The 23847-nt window shown below is 52.8% G+C and overlaps 1 protein-coding gene across 4 annotated transcripts in view; it reads left to right on the top strand.

The window, feature by feature from the left end:
* ADCK1 (aarF domain containing kinase 1) overlaps positions 1-23847 on the top strand; it is a 130666-nt gene that overhangs the window by 65802 nt on the left and 41017 nt on the right. For all 4 annotated transcript variants that reach the window (XM_061156517.1, XM_061156519.1, XM_061156516.1 and 1 more), the window contains one exon: positions 21777-21935. In XM_061156517.1, the coding sequence (XP_061012500.1) occupies positions 21777-21935 (159 nt within the window). The remainder of the gene's footprint in view (positions 1-21776; positions 21936-23847) is intronic.

Raw genomic sequence — 23847 nt, 5'->3', positions numbered from 1 at the left:
AGACACACACAGACACACATACACATACACACACAGACACACATACAGACAGACAGACAGACACACACACAAATGGACACATACACACACACATACACACACAGACACACATACACATACACACACAGACACACATACACATACACACACAGACACACATACAGACACAGACACACACACAAATGGACACATACACACACACACATACACACACAGACACACATACACATACACACACAGACACACATACAGACACAGACACACACACAAATGGACACATACACATACACACACACACAGACACATACACATACACACACAGACACACACAGACAGACACAGACACAGAAACACACAGACACAAATGGACACATACACACACACACACACACACAAATGGACACACACACACAGACACACACAGACACACACAGACACACATACACATACACACACAGACACACATACAGACAGACACAGACACAGACACAAATGGACACATACACACACACACACACACACAGACACACATACACATACACACACACACACACATACAGACACAGACACAAATGGACACATACACACACACATACACATACACACACAGACGCACATACACATACACACACAGACCCACATACAGACAGACACAGACACACACACAAATGGACACATACACACACACACATACACACACAGACACACATACACATACACACACAGACACACATACACATACACATACACACACAGACACACATACAGACAGACACAGACACACACACAAATGGACACATACACACACACATACACACACAGACACACATACACACACAGACACACATACACATACACACACACACACAGACACACATACAGACAGACACAGACACACACACAAATGGACACATACACACACACACATACACACACAGACACACATACAGACACAGACACACACACAAATGGACACATACACACACACATACACACACACACACAGACACATACACATACAGACACAGACACACATACAGACAGACACAGACACACACACAAATGGACACATACACACACACACATACACACACACACACACAAATGGACACATACACACACATACACACAAAGACACACATACACATACACACACAGACACACATACAGACAGACACAGACACACACACAAATGGACACATACACACACAGACACAGACACACACACAGACACACACAGACACACACAGACAGACAGACACAGGCACACACAGACACATGTACACAGACAGACACACACAGACACAGACACACAGATAGACACATACAGACACACACACAGATGGACACACACAGACACACACAGATGGACACACACACATAGACACACACACAGACACACATACACTGTGGATGCCTGTCACACACACACATAGACACACACACATACAGATACAGACACACAGACAGACACACACACTGTGGATGCCTGTCACACACAGACACACACACTGTGGATGCCTGTCAGGTGTCAGGCATTGCAGTAAAGCTTTCACGTGGATCAGCTCACTTCTCACTAGAACCCTCTGAGATGGGTACTACTATTACTCACTCTACATCTGGGAAACTGAGGTGCAGTATCTGGTGAAGTGGTCCCCCTGGGCCCCCCAGGGACCCCCCCGTCAGGGTTAATGGCTCTTTTGTGTCCCCCCCCGCCCTGTTGCCGCTCTTAGGCAGTTGTCTGTTGTGTTAAGGTTGGTTGCCTCCCCATCTTGAGTCCCCAGTGGGGCCTAGTGTGGGCTCTCCACATAGTAGGTGTTGTAATGTGGTTGGGTTGACCTCTGTGCCATTTCAGATGCCCCTGTGCCCTTGAACAGGCTGGCCTTCTCTTTCAGCCTAGTGGTCTGGTCGTCTCAGAGGGCAGTTTATGTTCCTGGGATGGCAGGTCCCTTGCCCCTCGTCTTGGGGTTTCCTCAGGACGCTGTCCATGACCAGCACACAGAAGGTGCTTAATAATGGGTCATAACGCTCACCAAGACACCCCACTGGGGGCAGGGCATCGTGGCTCGGGGTTGTGGGGCCTGGGTTCTCAGGGAGGCCAGCTCTGCCCGCCTCGGTCTTGGTCCCCCTGTTCCGTGGGACAGTCCTGTTCATGCTGTATGAGGGTGTGTCTGGGGCTATTTAAACGACGGGCTGACGGGAGGCCAGGGTTTGGCTTATAGAAGGACCAAAAGGATCATTTTTGAGGCAGCATGGCATAAAGGTTAATAAAACAGGCTCTGGATTCAGCAGGCTTTGCTCAGACCCTGAATCTACCATATTCTCACTGTATCATTAGTTCTTTCTTTTTTAAAAAAATCTATTTATTTCATGCATTTCTTTGGCTGCACCTAGTCTTAGCTGTGGCATGCAGAATCAGTTTCCTGATCAGGGATGGAACCTGGGCCCCCTGCCTTGGCAGCTCAGAGTCTTAGCCCCAGGCCCACCAGGGAAGTCCCTCATTGGTTTTTTTTTTTTTTTTTCCCTGAGCTTTAGTTTCCTTATCTGTAAACAGGAATGCTAATAGAACCTTTGCATTAATAGGGCTGTGACGAGGTTTGAAAGACTAGACCATCTAAAATTCAGTGCCCAGCTTATCGTGAATCCCAGCAGCTGTTAGCTGTGGTTGTCCTGTGTGGGGTTGTGAGGAAGAAACGAAGCAGTAAGACAGGATCCTCACTTTATATCCAGCCCCTCACCTGGGTGCCCGGATCTTCCTGGGGTTTGACAAATGCTGTATCTTCTCATTGAGCCCTCACTGACCGGAGGCAGCTGCTTTAGACACAGATTATCCCAGAGTGTCACTAACTCATGGGTTATAAGGGTTTTGAAGTCATCTTGTCCAAGCCTGGTTTTTTTTTTGCAGTGAGGAAACTGAGGTTCAGAGAGGGGAAGTAACTTCCCCAGAGTGGCACAGCTTCTTGGTGGTAAAGGCAGGAGTGGAACCCGGGTCTCCCGACCCCTGACCCAGGGCTCATCCTCCTGGACTTTTCCGTTCAGGGCTGGAAACTTTGTGCCCGGAAGGAGGGGGCTGGCACGGGAAACGAGACCATTCTTGTTCTCAGTGAAACCCAGAGGGCCTCAGGTAGCTTCCACCCTGCTTGAGACCTTGGAGTCCCCTGTGGATTTCGAGGAGGCTGGACATCCCTAAGTTCATCTCCCAAGGGGATAGGATTCTGTTCTTTGTATCCTTCTGTCGGCCCCATCTGTGGTTTGAGACGATTCTACCCGTTTGCTCACGTTGCTTGGGGTGGTCCCCATCCCTGGCATCTGGCTTGCAGGGATGCCCACATCCTCTGCTGGGCTGCTGTGCCCAGGCTGTTCTGTGAAGAGAGAGCCTCAGTTCATGGGGGCCCCACTCATGGACTAATACTTTGCTTGCTTAGAAAATACAGGTTTGTTGAGTGACTGATAGCTCTTTCCTCTGTGTCAGCGCTGTGGAGGATACAGAAAGTGTTAAAGCCACATCCCTCCTTCCCACACCCCCAAAACCAGGCAGACAGAACACTCCACAGGGGGAGTAATTAGAGAAGAATTAAGTGCTCAGCTGTGGGGCTGATGCAGGAGAAATGCAGGGCTCAGGTGGTAAAGAATACACCTGCAATGCAGGAGACCCCAGTTTGCTTCCTGGGTCAGGAAGATCTGCTGGAGAAGGGATAGGCTACCCACTCCAGTATTCTTAGGCTTCCCTTGAGGCTCAGCTGGTAAAGAATCCCCCTGTAATGTGCAAGACCTGGGTTTGATTCCTGGGTTTGGGAAGATCCCCTGGAGAAGGGATAGGCTACTCACTCCAGTGTTCTTGGGCTTCCCTTGTGGCTCAGCTGGTAAAGAATCCGCCTGCAATGCAGGAGGACCTGGGTTCGATCCCTGGGTTGGGAAGATTCCCCTGGAGAAGGGAAAGGCTACCCACTCCAGTATTCTGGCCTGGAGAATTCCATAGACTGTACAGTCCATGGGGTTGCAAAAAGTTGGACATGACTGAGTGACTTTCACTTTCACTTTTCACTTTGTGGGGCAAGTTCAGAAGGGGGTTCTTGGATGAGGTGGGCCGTGAGCTGGCCCTCAGAGGATGAGGAAGATATGAGGGCACGTGAACCTGGGCACGTGAACCTGGGCACGTGCTGGTCAGCGAGGGCTGACCTCAGCTTGTTTCCCACTGAGAGCAGGCCAGAAGGGCTGGAATGACAGGGAACTTGGCTGAGGGTCTCTTAGTTTGCAAGGGCTGTTGTAAGGAAGTACCACAAGTCAGGTGGCTTATGCAACAGAAATCTGTTGTCCTATAGTTCTGGTGGCTGGAAGTCCAAGATCCCGGTGTCGGCAGGGATGGTTCACCTGTGGGCGTTGGGGAGGCCCTGTTGCATGCCTCTCCCCCGGCTTCTGGAGGTTTGCAGGCAGACTGTGGTGTTCCCTGGCTTATAGAAGCATCACCCCAATTTCAGCCTTCACCCTCACCTGGCGTTCTCCCTCTATGTGTGTGTCTGTCTCTGTGTCTGAATTTCCAGTTTTCATAAATGCAGTCCTGTTGGGTCAGGGGGCCAGCCTATGCCACCATGATCTCATCTCAACTAATTATAGCTGCAAGGACCCTGTTTGCAAGCAAGTTTGTGTCCTAAGTGCTGGGGGTTAATACGTGGATATTTGGACACAAATCAGCTCATCACGGATGGTGCATTGGCTGTGAGGATCAGAATCCAAACTTGAACTAGCGGAGGTAAAAAGGCAGATGTCTTGGCTCATGGAACCACATCTCAGCAAGGGTTGGAGTGGAACTGGGCCTTCGGGGAGCTCTTCCCGGACTCTCTTCTCTGTCTCTCAACTTCTTCCTGAGTGACCTTCATGAGTGAAGGTCAGCTTCCCTCATGGTTCCCTCCATGACCACTGGCCGCCAGTCTCTCTTAGCCTCACCTCTTCCCAGCTGTGGCCCCAGGAGGGACTCTCTGCCCCCTTATAGTTTCACTTTACAAAATAAAAGGTTCCCCATCATCCCCCACCACCCCTGCAACTCACGTCTATCTAGAACCTCAGACTGTGAGATGAGGTTTTGCAGATGTAAGCAGGCAACCTGAGATGAGTTTGTACTGGCTTAGGGTGGACCGCAGTGATTGGTTTGTCCTTCTAAGAAGGCCATGAGACAGTGGGAGCAGAGCTCCGAGTGATGTAATGATGATGAACCAAGAGACTTGGAAGATTGCGGGATGCCAGCAGAAACCAAGAAGATGCAAGAGAGCATTCCCCCCTAGAACCTGCAGAGGGAATGCAGGCATGCCATCACCTTGATTCCAGGCTTCTAGTCCCCAGAACCATGAAACAGTACATTTGTATTGTTCTAAGACACCCAGTCAGTAGTGATTTGGTTTGGTAGCCCTAGGAAGCAAACCCAAGGTTACAGTTGGGGTTGGGTGGAAGGGGCAAGGCACAGGAAGGCATCAAGAAGAGGGGAAGGCCAACAGAACCAGAGATGTTCATGTCAGCGGATGATAATGGTACAGTGTCTGTGTATTTGGTACTTGCTATGTAGTACACCTTGGCTGGATGTTTTATAGGTTTTGTTTCTAACCCTTAGAAACATTCTAAGTCATTCTGCAAGGTCAGTAGTTTTTACCATTCCAGTTTTGCATATGAGGCAGCAGAGGCCCTGAGGGGTTAAGTAACAGCCAGAGTCACAAAGCTCAAGGAGACAGAGGCAGGTTTTGAACTCTGTTGCCTAAGGTCCCGCCCCAGCTGCGAGCCCTGAAGAGGCGCTGGTTCCTGGAGGGCATTAGAAGAGGTGTTAAAGAGGGCCTGGATCTGTAAGCTTCAGGGAGTGGCCCCAGGTTCCAGCTCTTAGGAGCAATGTTACATCAAATCAGCTAAGAGTATGTGTGTGTGTGTGTGTGTGTGTGTGTGTGTGTGCATGTGGGCACGCACATGCACGTGTGTTATGCAGGCCCCTCTGACTAATGAGAAAAACATTTCAGCAGAGTCAGTCAACAGTGCAGGATGGATGGAGTGGCCCAAGGCAGGAACCTGGGGAGGGGGTGGGGACTCTGTCAGTCATTCACGTCTGGCAGAGTTGAACTCTCCCTGATGTTTAGTTGCTCAGTCGTCTCTGACTCCTTGCGACCCCACGGATTGTAGCCTGCCAGGCTCCTCTGTCCGTGGAATCCTCCAGGCAAGAATACTGGAGTGGGCTGCCATTCCCTTCTTTAGGGGATCTTCCCAACCCAGGGATCGAACCTGTGTCTCCTGCATTGGTAGGCAGATTCTCCACTGCTGAGCCACCAGCCTTTTTTAGCTGTCTTCTGGGGCTGAGGCAGGGCCACTTTCTTCCCTCACCATCCCATCCTCCTGCAGCTCCGAGCAAGTGCCCTAAGCCGGACAGTGAGTCAGGGCTCATTGATGGCTACAGGCCAGAGGATGAGTGCCGTAGTCTCTGCCCTTGAAGGAGCTGCCTGGACAGCTGACACCCATGCCCTCTGGGGCTGCTGGAGGGACTGCAGGGCCCTCATCTTCTCCTTGAATGAAACTGTGGCCTTTTGTCCCCTTCCTGTGGAAAGAGGGTCTCTACTTGCATCTCTCAGGGCTGGGATTGGTGGCACGGGCAAGGTGGATGTGATTGCACTAGTTTCTGTCTCGGTCTGAGCCCAACAACTGTCTTTACTGGTGATGGCTGGCATAGAAGCGATGGTTCGGAGGAGTCCCAGGTTCTGCCCCATCCTACAGGGAATGTAAATGCCAACTTTGGCCCGGTGCTAATGGCATGAGAGGTGCTCATTCTGTTTGGGGGCTCCCAGAAGATGACTCCAAGAAAAGGGTTCCAGGGCAAGTGGTTTTGTGGAAGCTTAGGTGCTTGGGCTTCCCAGGTGGTTTGATCCCTAGGTTGGGAAGATCGTCTAGAGAAGGAAATAACAACCCCACTCCAGTACTCTTGCGTGGAGAATTCCGTGGACAGGCGAGCCTGGTGGGCTACAGTCCATGAGGTCGCGGAAGGCTTGGACACAACTGAGCGAGTAAACAACAAGAACAAACAGCAGGTGTTTCCAGTAGGGAAGAGGGAATGTGGTCCAGGGCAGAGGAGGAGCGGCGGCTGTGTGCTGTTAAACCAGCTGCCACGGTGGGTGGATGAAGGTTAACTCTGTGGGGAGACTGGGAAATGGTGCCAAACATTCGTCTTAGAATTATCCTACCCATCAGCCAGGGAGAAGGTAGGGTGTTTATGCACCAGCTAGCTTGCTGAGTGAGGGCTGCTCCCGAGGGCTGTTAATTCCTGTGGCTTTGGAGCCGGAGTCCTCAAGCACAGATGCAAATATGGAGAATGGCAGTCAGGCCAGAACCAGAGGAAAGACCAGAGGGAACGTGTGGGACCCTTGCACAACTTGCAGACATCACCTCTCACGCCCCTCACAGCTGCGCTTTGAGGGGGAAGTGCGGTTATTCCCATTTCACAGAGGCACAAACCAAGACCAGAGAGGCTGAGCCACATGCCTGAGGTCACACAGAAAGCATCAGGCAGAATCAGGAGCAAGGCCAGGACCGACTGCGGAGTCCAGGCTCCTCACCCCTGAGCTCCCCTGTTCCCTGTAAGGAGCCCCTTGCCGTTCACAAGGTTTCATATTCTGGCGTTTGATGGCCTCTCCTTGCATTGCTGAGTGGGAGCTGGGGCAGGCGATGGGAACCCCGGCAGGTCAAGGAACCGAGTGTGGATGAAGTGCTGTTTTCTCCTTCCTCGGCACACATTGGAGGTTTTCAGACACCCAGGATCTCATTTATTCCTCACAGCAGCTCGGCGAGGTGGGCATCCCTTTCCCCATGTTTCCCAGGTGTGGACACGGAAATTCAGAGATGCTCAGAAACCTAACTGAGGGTCGTGCAGCAGGACAGTGGCTGAACTGGTGACGGGACCTTAGCAGTGTCTGACTCCAGAGGCCCGCACGCTGCAGTTACCCTGCCTGCTTCATGGAGGAGGGGGGCCGGTTCAAGGCTGTGCCGTTCTGTACATCTGTGTCTCTTTTGCTGTCTTGCGCATAGGGTCATCGTTACCATCTTTCTAAATTCCATATATATGCATTAATATACTGTATTGGTGTTTTTCTTTCTGACTTACTTCACTCCGTATAATAGGCTCCAGTTTCATCCACCTCATTTGAATCATCCAACTGATTCAAATGCATTCTTTTTAATAGCCAAGTAATATTCCATTGTGTATATGTACCACAGCTTTCTTAACCATTCGCCTGCCGATGGACATCTAGGTTGCTTCCATGTCCTGGCTATTGTGAACAGTGCTGTGATGAACACTGGGGTACATGTGTCTCTTTCAATTCTGGTTTCCTTGGTTGGACTCCGTGGGAGAAGGCGAGGGTGGGATGATTTGAGAGAATAACATTGAAACATGTATATTACCATATGTGAAACAGGTCACCAGTCCAGGTTCGATGCATGAGACAGGATGCTCAGGGCCGGTGCACTGGGACGACCCTGAGGGATGGGATGGGGAGGGAGGTGGGAGGGGGGTTTACGATGGGGGACACATGCACACCCGTGGCTGATTCATGCCAATGTATGGCAAAAACCACCACAACATTGTAAAGTAATTAGCCTCCAATTAAAATAAATAAATAAATTAAAAAAAAAAAAGGTCATGCTGTTGGGCCTCTGAGACCCAGCCTGGCCTCTGGGGGCCAAGCTCCCTCCTGGGATGTCACTCCAGTCCTCCCCTTTGCCTTCAGCCCCAGGCTGGCCGCGTCAGGTGATGGCTCAGCGGGTGCTCTGGGGAGCCTGGGGACGGGGTTCAGGCGCTGTTGGGCTCTCCTCTCCAGCTCCCCCCAGGGCAAGGAACCACCCCTCCGTGCGTGCAGCTGGGGGGCCCTCCTCTCCTCCCACTGGCCCTGTTTGCCGTCTACCCGATGCCGCTCCTTGGCAGCCAGAGGGGGGCAAGCCCTCCACGTCCACCTGATTTATGTTCCTCGTTGAAACAATAATGTTTAATCTGGAAAGGGCTAATCAATTTTTTATGCTGATTATGAATAGGCCAGCTGTGCCTGCTTCTTTATTCATGGAGCTTCAGGAACAAGCCTGTGTCTCAGACCAGGCACCTTTGGTGATCTCTGCCCACGGGAGGCTCTGCTTCAAGGAGGACCCCTTAGGGGCCTTGCCTGTGCCACTTGGGAGTGACTCTTGAGTGTGTGTGTGTGTGAGACCAGAGAGGGTAAGCCGACTCCAGGTGGAGAAGCGGATGTAGTGTGTGCGTGTGCATGTGTGTGCATGTGTAGAAGGTGGCTGGGGGGCACAGTTAAGGGGATGCCTGTGACCAGGGAGGGTAAGCCGACTCCCAGTGGAGAATCGGATGTAGTGTGTACATGTGCATGTGTGTAGAAGGCAGCTGGGAGGCACAGTTAGGGGACTGTTGGCTGGAAGGTAGGCGTTCCGGGATCACAGAATTGGGAAGGCTATCAAGGGTCATGAGACACCTCCTTTTACAAGCGAGGAGGTGTTGAGGTCCAGAGAAGGTGAAGCAGCCTCCCTCAGGTCACACTGCCGGCTGGTGGCAGGGGTGGGATTAGACCCCCAGACTCGGAGGGCGCAGCACTTTCCACAGCGGAACGGGCGGGGCGGAGTCAGAGGAGGGTGCCGTGTGGGCTGCTCTCCTCGAGTTATTGGCATCACGCAACTGACTTCTCGGAGGAGCTTGTGTTTTGGGTACAGAGTGAGCTGTAGACGTAACTTAACGAGAGGTTGAGACAGGACGAGAGGAAGTTCTCTGAAGTTTGGGCAAGTTTTCGAGTGTTCTTGGAAGCCACAAATAGGGATGCAGGGAGGGCTGAATTAGGGCACCTTCTGAAGGGGGACAGACCCGAGTAGGACCTCAGTGCTATAAAAGGAGCGAGCAGACAGGCCGGGACGGCGGGTGGAGCGGTCTGAGTGGACGGGCAGAGGCAGGGCTGAGGCCCCGGGAGACCTCTGAACCCGAGCCGCAGCAGGGGGCCGGGGCCTCCGGGGCTGGGGCTGGGTCGCGGGCTGGGGCCCCCGCGTGGACCCTCTGCAGCCTTCCTCCCTCCCAGCACCTCACACATCTTTGGCTTGTTCATTTATCGGCTCAGCAGATGTTTACCGAGCTCGATCGTGGGGCGCCGGGGGTCATGTGCGCGAGCAAGCTGCCATCATGGGCGCTCGCGATCCCGTTGTGGGGACGGCAGATGCTAAGCAAGCATTCAGGAAAATGAAAAGCTATTGGCACTTGTGATAATGGCCGCAAGAGAAGAGGAGTGCTCTTTGTGTGGGGGCCTGGGTGGCCTTTCTGAGGAACTGAGGATGAAGCTGAGGCCAGAGGGACCTTAGGGGAAGGGGGGGCGGGACAGAGAGAATGCAGAGGCCGCAGGCTGGGGCAGAGCGTGGATCTGTCTGGGGAGCAAAAAGGGGTGTAGTGGACAGAGAGACACTCCAAAAGGTGAGGCTGGAGAGGCACCAGGCATGTTCAGGAGCTCGGAGGCTGGCAGGGGCACCGGCCTGCAGGGGCACCAGCCTGCAGGCTCGCAGGGGGTCGGGGTGGAACCGGGTGACCAGTTACCAGGCTCTCGAGGTCATCCAGGCAAGAGGTGATGGTGACTTGGATGAAGGGTGAACAGATGTGCTTTGGAGGCTGAATCCACAGGACTCAGGATGAATCAAACAGGGAGGCACCAGGGAGAGGGACCTCCCAGGGTTCTGACCACAGCACCGAAGGGGATGGTGGGGGAAGTGAGTTAGCGGGTCAGCCTGCAAGCAGCTTGGGGAAGGGTCTTCCTACAGGGCTGGGTTTGCACAGTGGCGCTCTCTCTCCTTAAAGCTGGTGGTCAGAGAAGGCTGGAGAGTCCACATGAGACTGAGCAATTTGGGGTTCAGCCTGGAGAGGCTGGGATCCAAGCACTGGATTCCTGGTTTCCAGATATTTAAAAAAGTCATCAGCACCCGCATCTGACGAGAGCCGTAGGAGTGTGTGTGTGTGTGTGTGTGTGTGTGTGTGTGTGTGTGTGCGCAATGGGTTTTATAGAAGGAGGGGCTGTTACTTCAACAGCGGGGACAGCTCCTGTGTCATCAGCAGGATGATGAGGGGTCTCTCAGGGCCCCCGCTGCTCTTCCTGTCTTTGGTGTGTGAGCTGATGACAGGTGGTTCTGTGTGAAGTCTGAGGCTCCTTGGGAGGAAGGACAGAGGCTGATTCAGGTATTAGGGTTTGACCTGGGGGCTGGGAGGGAATGCCTGAGGCAGCTGGGGGAGCAGAGAGTGCCCTGCCCTGGGAAGCAGGTGAGGACAGGACTGGTTCTGGGTGTGTCCCCTGGTGCCGCAGAACCGGGAGCCATGATGTGCCCTTCCTGGTTCACGTCTCAGGGTTGGCCCTTGACCTGGGTTCCCCACGAATCTGGTACAGCTCCTTGCCACAGTCTCCAGTGTTCTAGCCCCACCTCTATCCTGGGAAATGCAGGAAAAAGAATAAAAACTGACATGTACTGAGAGTGTTACACTATTTCAGGGCCTGTTTTAGGTTCCTCTTGCTGCTATAACAAATTACCTCGGATTTAGTAGCTTAAAGCAATATACATTTATTATATTACTGTCATGCTAAGTCACTTCGGTCATGTCTGACTCTTTGCAACCCTATGGACTGTAGCCCGCCAGGCTCCTCTGTTCATGGGATTCTCCAGGCAAGAATACTGGAGTGGGTTGCTATGCCCTCCTCCAGGGGATCTTCCCGACCAAGTCAGAAGCCCTAAAATGCAGGTGCTGGCTGCTGCTTTCCTTCTGGAGGCAGGGAAGAGGGAAGAGGAAGACCCTGTTTCCTTGTCTTCTCCAGTTATACAGCTGCCTACAGTCCTTGGCTTGTGGCCCCTTCTTTCATCTTCAAAGCCAGCAGCGAAGCGTCTCTAAATTTCACTCGCTCTCATCCTTTCACCTCTTTCCTTTTCACATCTCTGCTCTAATACTGGCCCTTCTGCTTCCCTTTTATCGACATAAGGACCCTTATATCCATTGCTCTGGGTCCACACGGGAATTCAGGACACTATCCCATCTCAAGAGCCTTAATTTCATTACTTCTTTGGAGACTGAGACATGGACATCTTTGTTGTTTGGTCGCCCAGTCGTGTGCAACTCCTTGCGACCCCATGAACTGCAGCATGCCAGGCCTTCCTGTCCCTCCCTATCCGCCTCCCCAAGTTTGCCCCCGATCACGTACATTGCATTGGTGAGTTGTCTGTCTTTAGAGGGGGGCGTTTTTCTGCCTACCACAGGGCCAGATGGTAAACAGCTTAGGTTTCTCAGGCCACATACTCTCTTTGGCAATGACTAAACTTTTCCATTGCAGGATAACAGCGGCCGTAGACAATAAGGAATGAATGGGCATGCTGGGTCCCAATAAAACTTTATTGATGGGTGTGGAAATTGAGTTTCATGTAACTTGCACATGTCACGAAGTATTATTCTTTTGATCTTCCTCACTTAAAAAATGTGAAAGCGTACTCTTTGCTTGTGGGCTACAAAAGCAGGCAGTGGCTGGCATTCTTAACCCCTGTTCCCGTAGCTGGGCTCAGCCGGGACTGCGTGTGGTTTCCCCCAGATCTGGTTGGGGGCTGCAGATCCTCCTGTCTCTGGCTGTCTCCTGTTGCCACGACGTGCTCCCCTCATTCATGGTTCACACAGGCTGCCCCTCTGCCTACAAGGCTCCTGCTTCCTCTCTTTAGCGGATTAACTGGCTCCTCATCCTTCAGAGCTCAGCTCTTTGTCGCCTCCTCCAAGAAGTTCTCCCAGCCCAGGTTTAACCCTCTGAGCACAGGCTCTTATGGCACTAGCTACCTCTCCCTTCGTGTACCTTTCTTTGTGATTTTGTAATTAATTCCTGTCTCCCTACTGGACCTGACGTTCCAGTAGTGACTCCAGAGGGTGGTGGCTGTACCCAGTTAGGACTCACTCTCCCCATCGGGTCCCCAGTGACTCGCCCAGGGGCCCTGCACATGGCAGTCATTCGGTGAGTGTTTGTTGAATGAACAAATGACCTTTAGGGGCTATGTTCTCCTGTGTGCCATGGGGGCGGTGATATCACCTCTACCTAACCTCAAGAGAGGGTAGGGAATTACATAAGAGCTACAAAGATTATGCAAATGCAAGGAATTTCCCACAGTTAAACATTCAGCCCCCGCGGAGCAGAGATATTGTGACATCCCTTATTCTGACCAAGCTCAAGTTCAAGGAAGAAGTGGTGAGTCCTCACATGGGCAGGCTTGCAGCGGAGGGCATAGAGCTCAGCCTGTCTGGATCTTGGGTCTGAGTTCCTGGCACCCCATGTGTCTGGGCGCGTGATGGGGTGTGAAGACTTGGCACAACCCTAACCCCCCACCCCCACTCCTCCACCCCCGCCCAGACACTTCTCATCTCCCCAGACAACTCATCATCTCTGCACTCTGATAATCTAGGGGATACCTGCCATGGCTGTGGGGGGCAGTCCTCAGCTTCACACTGCATGCCTGGGATCTCTGGTCTCGTTACCCCAGAGATCTCTATCACAGGCAGAGACATAGACCTGTCACCCTGTGCGGCCGGACAAGTTATTAAGATGGGGAACGTTGAAAGATTAGATTTATGACAGCCCACGGCGGATTATGAAGAATAATTTATCAAATGTCAGCGCCTGCAGCCTACAATTTACAGAAGGTTTGCTTAAACTGAGGAGATCTGATTGGACTGCACCCTCCCCCCCAACCGCTAATGAATGACAGATCTAATGGATGGCTTCCCGGGGCTGGCCAGCCACACTGGGTGTTTATCTGCTTTTATTAATCATTATTATCACAACATTTCCATAGAGTCCCTCCACCCACAGCGCTCGAGGTGCCCAGCCACCTTGAGGGAACTGTAGCCACTTTAGCTGCCCCAAATCAGCTGGAAGGCCCAGAGTCCCCTCGCCAGGAAGTGAGTGGAGACATTAAAACCTCACCTCTATTCATTCGCCAGTTATGTGCCAGGCGCCTTAGTGGCAATGCTGAGCTGGAGCAGAAGTCTGTCATCTGGCAGGGAAGAGGGAGATGCAGCAAATATAAACTGAGGCAAAGGGCAACTGTGTGATGGCCTTTGAGGAGGGCAGTGAGCTCTGAGATTGTACACGGGGCAGCTTCTCTGTGGAGGTGACCATTGGGCTGTGATTTGAAGGGTGAGTAGGAATTCCCTCGATGAGGAATTCCTATTCATTCCCTCTAGGCAGAGAGGATGGCACATTGCAAAGGCCCTGCAGTGGGCAGGATGGGAGTGTGCTGGTCATCAAAAGAGGCCATCTGCTCAGGGCAGAGAGAGCTGGAGGGGGCCAGTAGGAGGAGAAAGGGCTGGAGAGGTAGGCAAGGTCAGCCCCTGTGGGTCGTGCTAAGGATCTTGACCCTGGCAAGCTGGTGATGTGGTGGAAGCAGGGAGACGTGACATGATCAGCTTATGTTTGGAAAAACTCACCTGAGCTGTATGTGGAAGAGGGCTTGGCAGAGAAAGGAACACGAATGGGCAGACCAGTTAGGAGTCTTCAGGTAAAAGAGGATGGTGGCTTTCACTCGCTGATAGAGCTGACCTGACAGCCTCCTTATTCCAATGCCCTTTTCATTAGAGCATGTCCGATTTCATGGAGATGTCAGATGGGATACCCACTACTCCTGGTACTGTTATTGGGGGGTCTTCTTTGGCTCTATCCTAGGCTGTTTATGTATGATGTTTCATACAATACTATGAGGTAGGTGCCAAAATTCCCATTTTACAGATGAGAAAGCTGAGGCACTGAGGGGTTATGTCACTGCCCAAGCTGATGCACCTTGGAGCCAGAATCTGAGTCAGGGCAGTTTGACCCTGAGCTTGCATTGAAATCGCTATGCCTTGCTGCCTCTTGGAAATCTGACTGTCCTGGCCAGTGGGTGGGCGTTCCCATGGGAACACACCGTGGCTCTCCTAGGGTGTGGCTGCTCCTGGCTTCTTGCTTCTCTTTCCGTCAGCTATTTGTTACCATCCTGCAGGAAAAAAGAAGCTTAGTCTGACCTGTGATGCCCTTGGCAGAGCCCAATAGATGATCACCCTGTACCTGGAGGCTCTTCAGCAAATTGGTAAGAGTTGAGTGTTGTGCCAGCCTCCTTGCAAGAATTTCGACAGGAAGGATGTTTTGTTATTTCTGGGGGTGACCCTTGTCGAGAAGGGCCTCAAGTTCTGCTGTTGGCCCAGCTTGGCAGTAGCAGTAAGTAACAGCTCTGCAGAACCGACGCTTTGATCTTTTAGAACCCCAGAGAGAACACAACTTCCATGAAAGGATCTAGGTGTCCTTGAGCTGTTCTTGTTGATGTGATTTTTATTATAATAAATTGTTCTGAGCGGGCAGCTGGAGATGGGGGTGCCCCCACCCTGAGGCAGGGCAGCTGTTGAGTGGGGAGATGGGAGAGACACTGGATGCCCTGTCCTCTCCCTGGCCCCCCGGGGTCTGTGTGGTGGTGTTGGAGGCCCCCTCTTCTTACCTTGCCGGGAGGTCCCTTGGGGTTGGGTGAGGCGCCCGGGGCAGGGGGCACCCTCTCCAGCAGGTCCTGCTGGAATGCAGGTGTGTTTTTCAGAGGCTGTCGCCTTCTTCCAGTAGGACATTCTGCTGGACCAAGGTCTCCTCGTGGCTCGGGACTGCCTGTTTTGTTGACCCATGCTCCTGCCGGGGTTTCTGTCTGTGTATATTTGTTGACCGATGGGCTGAGGCTTGTTGTTCAGTTGCTCAGTCATGTCCAGCTCTTTGTGACCCCATGGACTGCAGCTCGCCAGGCTTCCCTGTCCTCCACCAGCTCCCAGAGTTTGCTCCAGCTCGTGTGCATTGAGTCGGTGATGCCGTCCAGCTGTCTCAGGCAAAGGAGTGGCAGATTGGTTTCATCTCATATGCTGACTCTGGTCAGTTAGTAGTGGCTGCCTGGAGCTCAGGGTTGAGGGAGATTTTGAGGCATCATCTGGGCCCAGCAGGAGTGGAGCTATGATTGATTAGTGATGTCTGGCAGGGTGTGCTTGGGGTCCATTAATCAGCTACTGCTGCATAACAAATTACCACTAAACGTAGTGCCTTAAGACAACAGGGATCTGATGTCTTAAGGTCTCTGCAGGTCAGGAACCTGGGGGTAACTCACTGGATGGCTTCAGCTCAGTCTCCTCATGAGGTTCTAGTCAATATGTCAGCTGGGCTGCAGGCATCGGAAGGCCTGGGTCGGGGGGGGAGGAGCTGCCTTCACAGTGGCCCACAGTCGGCAGGAGCCTCGGTTCTTTACCACGTGGGTCTCTCCACAGGTTGCTTGAGGGGCCTCATGACATGGCAGCTTGCTTTCCCCCAGGCAAGCATTCCAAGAGAGAAAGCAAGGAGGATATCGCGGTGACAGTCTTGGAAAGTGGACAGTGTCTTTTCCTCTACGCGCTCTTTGTTAGAAGTGATGGCCATTAAGTCCAGCCCCTACTCAAGGGGCAGGAATGGCAGCAACTGGGGTAGCAGTTGATGGGGCAACTGTGAGATGTAGGGATTCTGGGGGCAGGCTCCTGGGGAATGCTGCCCAGAGCGGGGAATGGATTTCCTGTCCACAGCAGGCTTGGACAGTGTTTTGCAGAGTTCTAGCCAGCTAGAGCTCTGTTGTCTGCCTGAAGCTGGGGTGGGTACCGCTCACTCCTGCCACTTCATTAGCACGGGTACTTGTCCTTCTCCCCATCAGGCGGCGGCCAAAGGCTGCTGGCACCCAGCCAGGTGTGGGGTGGGCCATCTCAAGACCATGAGAGCCAGATGTCGTTGGCTGCTGATGCCATGGTAACCCGCTCAGGTGCCCCAGGCAGTCGTCCTGGCTCCTCACTGGGAACTGCCTGGCCCTGGCATCAAGGCCTGGATTTGCTTCTTTCTAGAGCTGGCCAGTTCAGGGTCTGTTCAATTTGTTAGCTTTATCATGTGGGGATGTTGTTTCTGAATCCAGAAGAGGTCTGAGGTGAACGAGTGTGGGGGCAACAGGAGAGGATATTTGCTATTGGATCATCCTGGAAAATCTGGGACATTCCCCATCCTGTGACTGATGCACCAGTCCTCATGAGACTGCTTGGCTGTAGGCTCTGGTGGGGCTGGCTGAGAGACCCAAGAGGAACTCTCCCCCAGGGATTATTATCGAGGCTTCTCCAAAGATCCTGACTTCCTGCCTCCTTATTTTGGGCTAAATGAGGACCTGGCCAGCGCTTGGCTCCTCAGTGTGGCATTTTGGAAACACTGCCTGGTAACCTGGCTTCGTGGGACTCCTCCTGGCTGATTTTCTTGGGAGTCACTCTGCCCTGGACTGGGGTATCATGTCACATGGTCTCTTGATTCCTGGACCTCAGCTGAAGCCAGTCTGCTGGCATCTTTTTCCTTCCAGTTTTATTGAGATGTAATTGATACTCATCACTGTATTAGCTTAAGTTGTACAGTGTGATGGTTTGACTTACATATATTGTGAAATGATTACAGCAATAAATTTAGTTAACACCCATCATCTCATATATTCGTGTGTTACAAAGTCTTAACCTGAGCCTCTAGTCAGCTAAACCCCTAGGGGTGACATGTTTCTTCTGGCCTTTCTGATGTCCATAAACTCCCCAACACACACACGCGCACACACACACACACTCACACACACACACGCCCTTCTGATGTCCATAAACTCCCCAACACAGACACACACACATACACATGCCCTTCTGATGTCCATAAACTCCCCCACACAGACACACACACACACACACACACACCCTTCTGATGTCCATAAACTCCCCAACACACACACACACACACACACACACACACACACACACACACACATACGCACATCATACAAAATTAGAGCAACTTTCTCTCTGATTATTTTTTCTTTTCCAGACAGGGACATCGATATATTTGAATCATGAGCCGACAGTAATTAAAAAGCACATAACTAGTCATTTTAAAATGTAGTTGTTTTACTTAATTGATTTTGCCGCCAGACCCAGAGGGGAAGAAATGAGAGCATAGGGGAAGGGAAGCCCTAGAAAGGGAGATGGGTTCCTGCGAGTGATGGGAGGCAGCTGAGGGCCCTGCTTGAATCTAATTGCTGCAAATGCTGCAGTTTGTTTCTGCTAATGGTTTTCTGCTGAAAGGGCTGGGGGGATGAGGCCTGATTGGAGGGGGGTGGCGTTTGTTTCAGCTGCATGGGGGGTATAATTCTGCTTTTGGGACAGGGTCTATTTTTCCTTATTCTCTATCAGCATAAAGTACTTTCAGCGAACACTTTGAATCAAGGTTCCATTTAGAGATACTTTATTCATATTTAATTACAGGCTGTAGCACCAATCTTTAATTACCTTTTTTTATAAGCCAGCTAGGAACATTCACCAGCAATCAATTAGTGTGTGTGTGTGTGTGTGTGTGTGTGTGTGTGTGTGTAAGCATGGTGGGTGTGGGTGTGTGATTTGCTTACTGATAGAGGGGAGAAGGATGGCTTCAGGGGCTCCGGGAGGTGGTGGGGGGCAGGGGTGGGGAGGGGTGGGCTATCTCTCCATCAGGTTCCCTGTGCACCCTTACTGTCCACGCCTCTCTTCGCTTCCACTGGTCAAATGGGGGATTTGGGCAAGTCCTCACAGCTCGGCCTTGTTCAGGGTGCTGAATTGGCACCTGGGCTTGGGTGGTCCTGGGATCGCCCCCCATTCCTGCCCCTGGCGGGAGCAGGGGGTTATAAAAGGCCCCCTCCCCATTCCCTGGGGCTATGGGAGACCAGCCTTCCTCTTACCCTGGAGGCTGGGCGATGCTTGCCCTGGCCGGCTCCCCCTCCCCCGCCCCCTCCTGCCCTCCTGGCCGCTCTCTGGACACACAGCCCTAGTGATGCCATGTCAGTCTTCGGCTGCAGTGACTCTGCAACGTCCCTGCAATGACACGGATTCGAAGACGGGTTGTCCTTCTCAGAGGATGAGCAAAATGTGCCCAGGGAGCCAGGCGGAGGCTTGGGGTGGGGGTAGGCTCGGATGACCTCCAAGACCTCCTTGCAGCGGGGAGCTTGGCCGAGTCTAGCTGCCAGAGGTGAGGGTCTGAGTTCACAGCTATTTTTCCAGAAAAGCCTTCTCCTTGGTGCTCCTTCAGGAGTTACCGGAGGGTTTCCTAGGAAGTGGTATGGTTGCCGTTACGTAACGGACGGGAATGTTGCTGAAATTCCAGCCCGCTTCTGTTTCTGGATCTCAGTCCCAGCAAGAGGGTGGGGAGGGGGTGGAACTCCCACTCACTGGGCCTCTTGGGGGGCACCGGGCACTGTGCCCAGGTTTCTTGCATCTATTCCGGCTGGGGCCCGAGTGCACGCTGCGTCAGGCAGAACCCCTTCAGTGGTGTGACAGAACACAACTCACACTGCCTTCAGTGTGATACATGGGGTGGGCACCGAGGGTGGCTAGGACCAGTGTGACCGGGATTCACTCGTGCCGGCTCGGCTTTCCTCTTGGTGTCTACTCTGTGGTCCCTGGCAGCTCCAGGCTTCACCTTCAGTTTTCAGCTCCGAGTTGAACAACAAGAAAGAAAAGCCCTTCCACAGGTCAAACAGAACAGTTGAGTCTGATTGGACCAGTTGGGTCATGTGTCCGTCTCTGATCCAATCAGGATGGCCGGAGGAGCTCCCCAGGGTTCTGACTCAGCAGGCCAGGGTCTCACACCCACCCTGGAGTAACAGGCGGGGTCCCCGCAGGTAAATCCTACTCCCGACAGGCGCTTGTACACATGAGGCCTTTGGAGTAGGAGGGCTGTGGGAGCAGGGTGGTCCAGCCATTTCCAAAAGGAGGGAAGAGTTGATTCAACCCCTCTCCAATAGAGAGAATAGTGGATTTAATCCTTCAACAAATATTTGTTTAGCACCGACAAGTTCCGGTCCTGTTCTAAGTGCAAGGAAGTCAGCAGCGAACAAAACAGAAAAAAAATCGCTGCCTGTTTGGAGCTGGTGTTCTAATGCAGAATGGAGGGCGGGTGGTCCCGTCATTCTTATTCTACACCTAGGCCCAGGATAACGGGTTCTTGTGTGGAGAGACCCCGGGTGATTCAGGGTGACAGTGTGGGAAGGAGCTGGCCTCAGGGAGCCCAGAACTCACGAGGGGAGGGAAAAAGACAGGTTATGTGGTTGGGGAAGCGGGCAGTAAGGGGGGGGGGTACAAAGTGAGGGGGGAGGGGGACAGGAAGCCAGTCTGGACGCATTGCCCGTGACAGAAAAGGGGAGGCCCCTCCCGCGTTCGCCTGGACCTTTGGCCCCCGCAGGATATTGACAAATGGCATGGAGTCAGTGAAAGCTCCAAAAATGATGACAGGACTGGAGCGAGTGATTTATGAGAGGAGATTAGCGGAGTGATGGTGCGGCCTAGCAAACAAAGGGACGGGGTGGGGGTGGCCCTGGATCCTGTGAACCTCTGAAGTCCAAGGAGAGGCGAGGGGCTGGGGGCCAGCATGGAGTGGCTGCTGCAGAAAGGGGACAGAGGGAGGCAGCGGGGCCCGGGGGCTGTGTCGACCTCGGCTTGAGAGCCTGGCGTGAAGAGGAGGGGAGGTGTGTGAGACGTGCACATGGGTGTGCGTATGTGTGCGTGTGAATGTCTGGATTTTCCAGAATTGTGAGGCTATCCAGGGAACTCAAGAAATGAAGGGGACGTGGATTTCTGCCCTGGGGAGATTCTGCAAGAGGCTTTTGGGACCCTCCTTCCCATCTGGTAGAGTATTCCTATCTGGACTGTTTAGCTGATACCATTCAAGTCAGAAAGACCTTTTCCTTTGGGAGAATTGGGATGGCATTTCTAAGAGGGAAGTGGGGGGAGGGAAGAAGGGAAGAGGAGATGAAAGAGCATGGGGTATACGGTCCGATTTGTAGAGCAAGTGAGGCACAGAGGATGGGGGTCTGCCCAGGACGCCTGGCATGGCATCACCCATGAAGACTGAAAGCCCGCCTCTGGTCTGCAGCCTGGGAGCTCTGCCAGGGGACTGGGTCAGGCGTGGGCTTGGGGACCCATGTAGAGGCTCAGGCAGCAACAAGTGGACATTGCTGGGTTTGGAGCCTCCAGCCCATGTGTCCTTGAGCTTTCCAAGTTGGCAGCGTTGAAACATCTTCCATCTGATTCCCCTATCTTGAGCTGCCCTGGGCCCAGGTTCTGTTAACTTTCGAGCGTATCCATATATGAGAGCCTTGGAGGCACACATGGTACAAGTGTTCGTCACTTAGTCAGTCGTGTCCGACTCTTTGCAACCCCATGGATGGTAGTCCACCGGGCTCCTCTGTCTGTGGGATTCTCCAGGCAAGAATACTGGGATGGGTGCCCATTCCCTTCTCCAGGGGATCCTCCTGACCCAGGGATCGAACCTGGGTCTCCTGCCTTGGAGGCATATTCTTTACCGTCTGAGCCACCAGGGAAGTCTCTGGAGGTACAGTGGTAGGTAATTAAATGGGTGGATGATGCACAATCTTGGACATTCTAGATGACACTTTTTTGGCTTTAAGTGGAGATTGCGCTGGGTTCCCGAGCACAGGTGAGTCACGTCCTCCACATGTGTTTTCTGTCTCACCTCCTGAGTCAGGACAGGTGTGTGTGAATTTCCATGGCTGCAAGGACCCGGCAAAACAGCTGAGAGAGGAGAAGTCTGTCATGGAGGCATTAGTCACCACTGGTGGAGGCCCTGGCCCATCCTCTTCCCGCCCCTCTGAGTTGAGTCCTCGTAATCGCCCTGTCCTCTCTTCTCCTCTCTTGACAGATTCATGATTTGTTCCTGAGCTTTGACGACACCCCTCTGGGAGCGGCCTCCCTGGCCCAGGTCCACAAGGCCGTGCTGCGTGACGGGCGGACGGTGGCTGTGAAGGTCCAGCACCCGAAGGTGCAGGCTCAGAGCTCGAAGGACATTCTTCTGATGGAGGTGAGAGCCTTCCTCCTCCCCTCCTTTCATCCTCATTCTATGTTTCCCCAGGATCTGGGCAGTCCCAGTGAAACTGGTGGAAGGCCTATGGGGTGGAGTGTGGGCCTCTGATTCGCAGAGTGAGAGAGGAGAGCTTGAGATCACAAAGGAGGTGTCATGACAACATTGTGACCCAGGGACCCATGGCTAGGTTGGCCGATTTTTGATTCATTCCTGGGAATTGTCTGCGGACGGTCTCAGAACATGTGGGCAACTGCTGGGGCCAAGGAGACCTCGTTGAGGTGGGGGATGTTGTAGAAATGAGGTGACCCAAAGAGGTGATTTCCTTGGGGGTAGAAAAAGCTGCATCCTAATCTGGTCAATTATAATGAAAGGGAGCATGTGGTCAGCCAAGGAGTTTGAACATGACACGAAATGTCACATCACATAGAAATGTTTATGCCGATCGCTCATTTGCTTCTCTGATATTTGTTCTGAATGAGCAAATGCGCATGCCCTAAAGTGGCCCTGAGACAGCTCTAGTGCGTCCTGTGCTTCTGGACTTTTCTAGCTCCCTGCCTTGAGCAAGGGGAAAGGGTGAGTGGCCAGGGCTTGGGCTGTAGCCAGCAGGCCCAGCGGAGGTCAGCAGTCTGCTGACCCTGCCAGCATGTTCCCCTCCTTCCTTTCCCTTTCCTCGGTTCCCTGTCCTCACTTTGGACACTTAGTCTATTCTTTCAGCTCTCTTTGACTAAACCGTGCATAGGACACACGAGTGAGTGACCTGCCTCTTCATCCTCAGAGAGTCCCCCCGTTTAGTGGAGGCCTGAACACAAACAGTCCTTGACTGTGAGCTCCATCTAAGGTGTTGGCAAGGTACCGTGGAGCCTGGACTGACGGGGGTATCAGAGGGGTTTCACCGAGGCGCCCACAAGACTGCTGGACAGCAGAAGGGTGGCCCAGCCAAAGGTCTCGAGTCTCAGGGGAGCAGGGTGCGCGCGGAGAGTGTCAGCCAGTTCAGGTGGTTCACACTAGGCACGGGTGCAGGCCAGGCTGGGAAGATAGGCAGGATGACCTGGAGGTCCTTGGGCTCCAGGCTCATGTACAGGGTGGAGTACATAGGAAGTACGTATTTACTGGGGAACCGAGCAGATCTGATTTTCTCTTGCAGTCAGTGGGGAACCATTTAAGAATTTTAATCAGGGAAACATCGTGACCAGACGTGCCTTAGAAATAAAAGTGTGTTAACAGTCTGGAAGATGTTTTGGGAGGCAGGAAGATGGTAGCCAGGGAGACTAACTGAGGGGCTTCTGCACTGCTGTGAGAGAGCAGTGGTGTGAACCAAGGCCGCGTCATGGGGGTGGAGGAGCGGCATGGACTCACGGGGTGGGAGCGTCAGGGCTTGGTTTACGTGGACTGAGGGAAGACACCGGTGTGGATGAGCGTGAAAACAAATATGTGTTTCTGGCTTCTGTGATTAAACTTGGGGGCCCTTAACTATGTGTATCAGTCTGGGTTCAGTTGGGGAAAAAGAACTTGTTCTAGGCATCTCAGAGGGAGTTTAAAACAGAACATGGGGTTCACCGCGGATGGAATCATTGAGAAGCCAAGTGGGATGGTGAGATAGTCACCCATGGCAGGAAGCCACTGCCACCCTTGAAGCGGAGGGACAAGAAGAGGTCGTTCCCTGGACCCCAGGTGCTGGGGCCACCTGAGGGGAGTGGGTCATGGACATAGGGTCTGTCACGTGGTATTGGAGCCACAGATGCTGTTTGAGGTGTGGGTGGTTCACCTCCTCCTGTCCCCCTGTATGCCACCAAACCTAGCTGGAAGCTGGTTGGCAAGGGAGCTTGGGGAATGTACTTTCTTATGAGATAAGGGGGTGGCATGGACATCAGAACAAATGGAGTGGGTGATGGAGCAACCATTACTATAA

The sequence above is a fragment of the Dama dama genome, chromosome 12, assembly GCF_033118175.1.
Source record: "Dama dama isolate Ldn47 chromosome 12, ASM3311817v1, whole genome shotgun sequence".
NCBI lineage: Eukaryota > Metazoa > Chordata > Mammalia > Artiodactyla > Cervidae > Dama > Dama dama.
The sequence above is the reverse complement of the archived record's forward strand: the minus strand, read 5'-3'. Positions and strand labels throughout refer to the sequence as shown.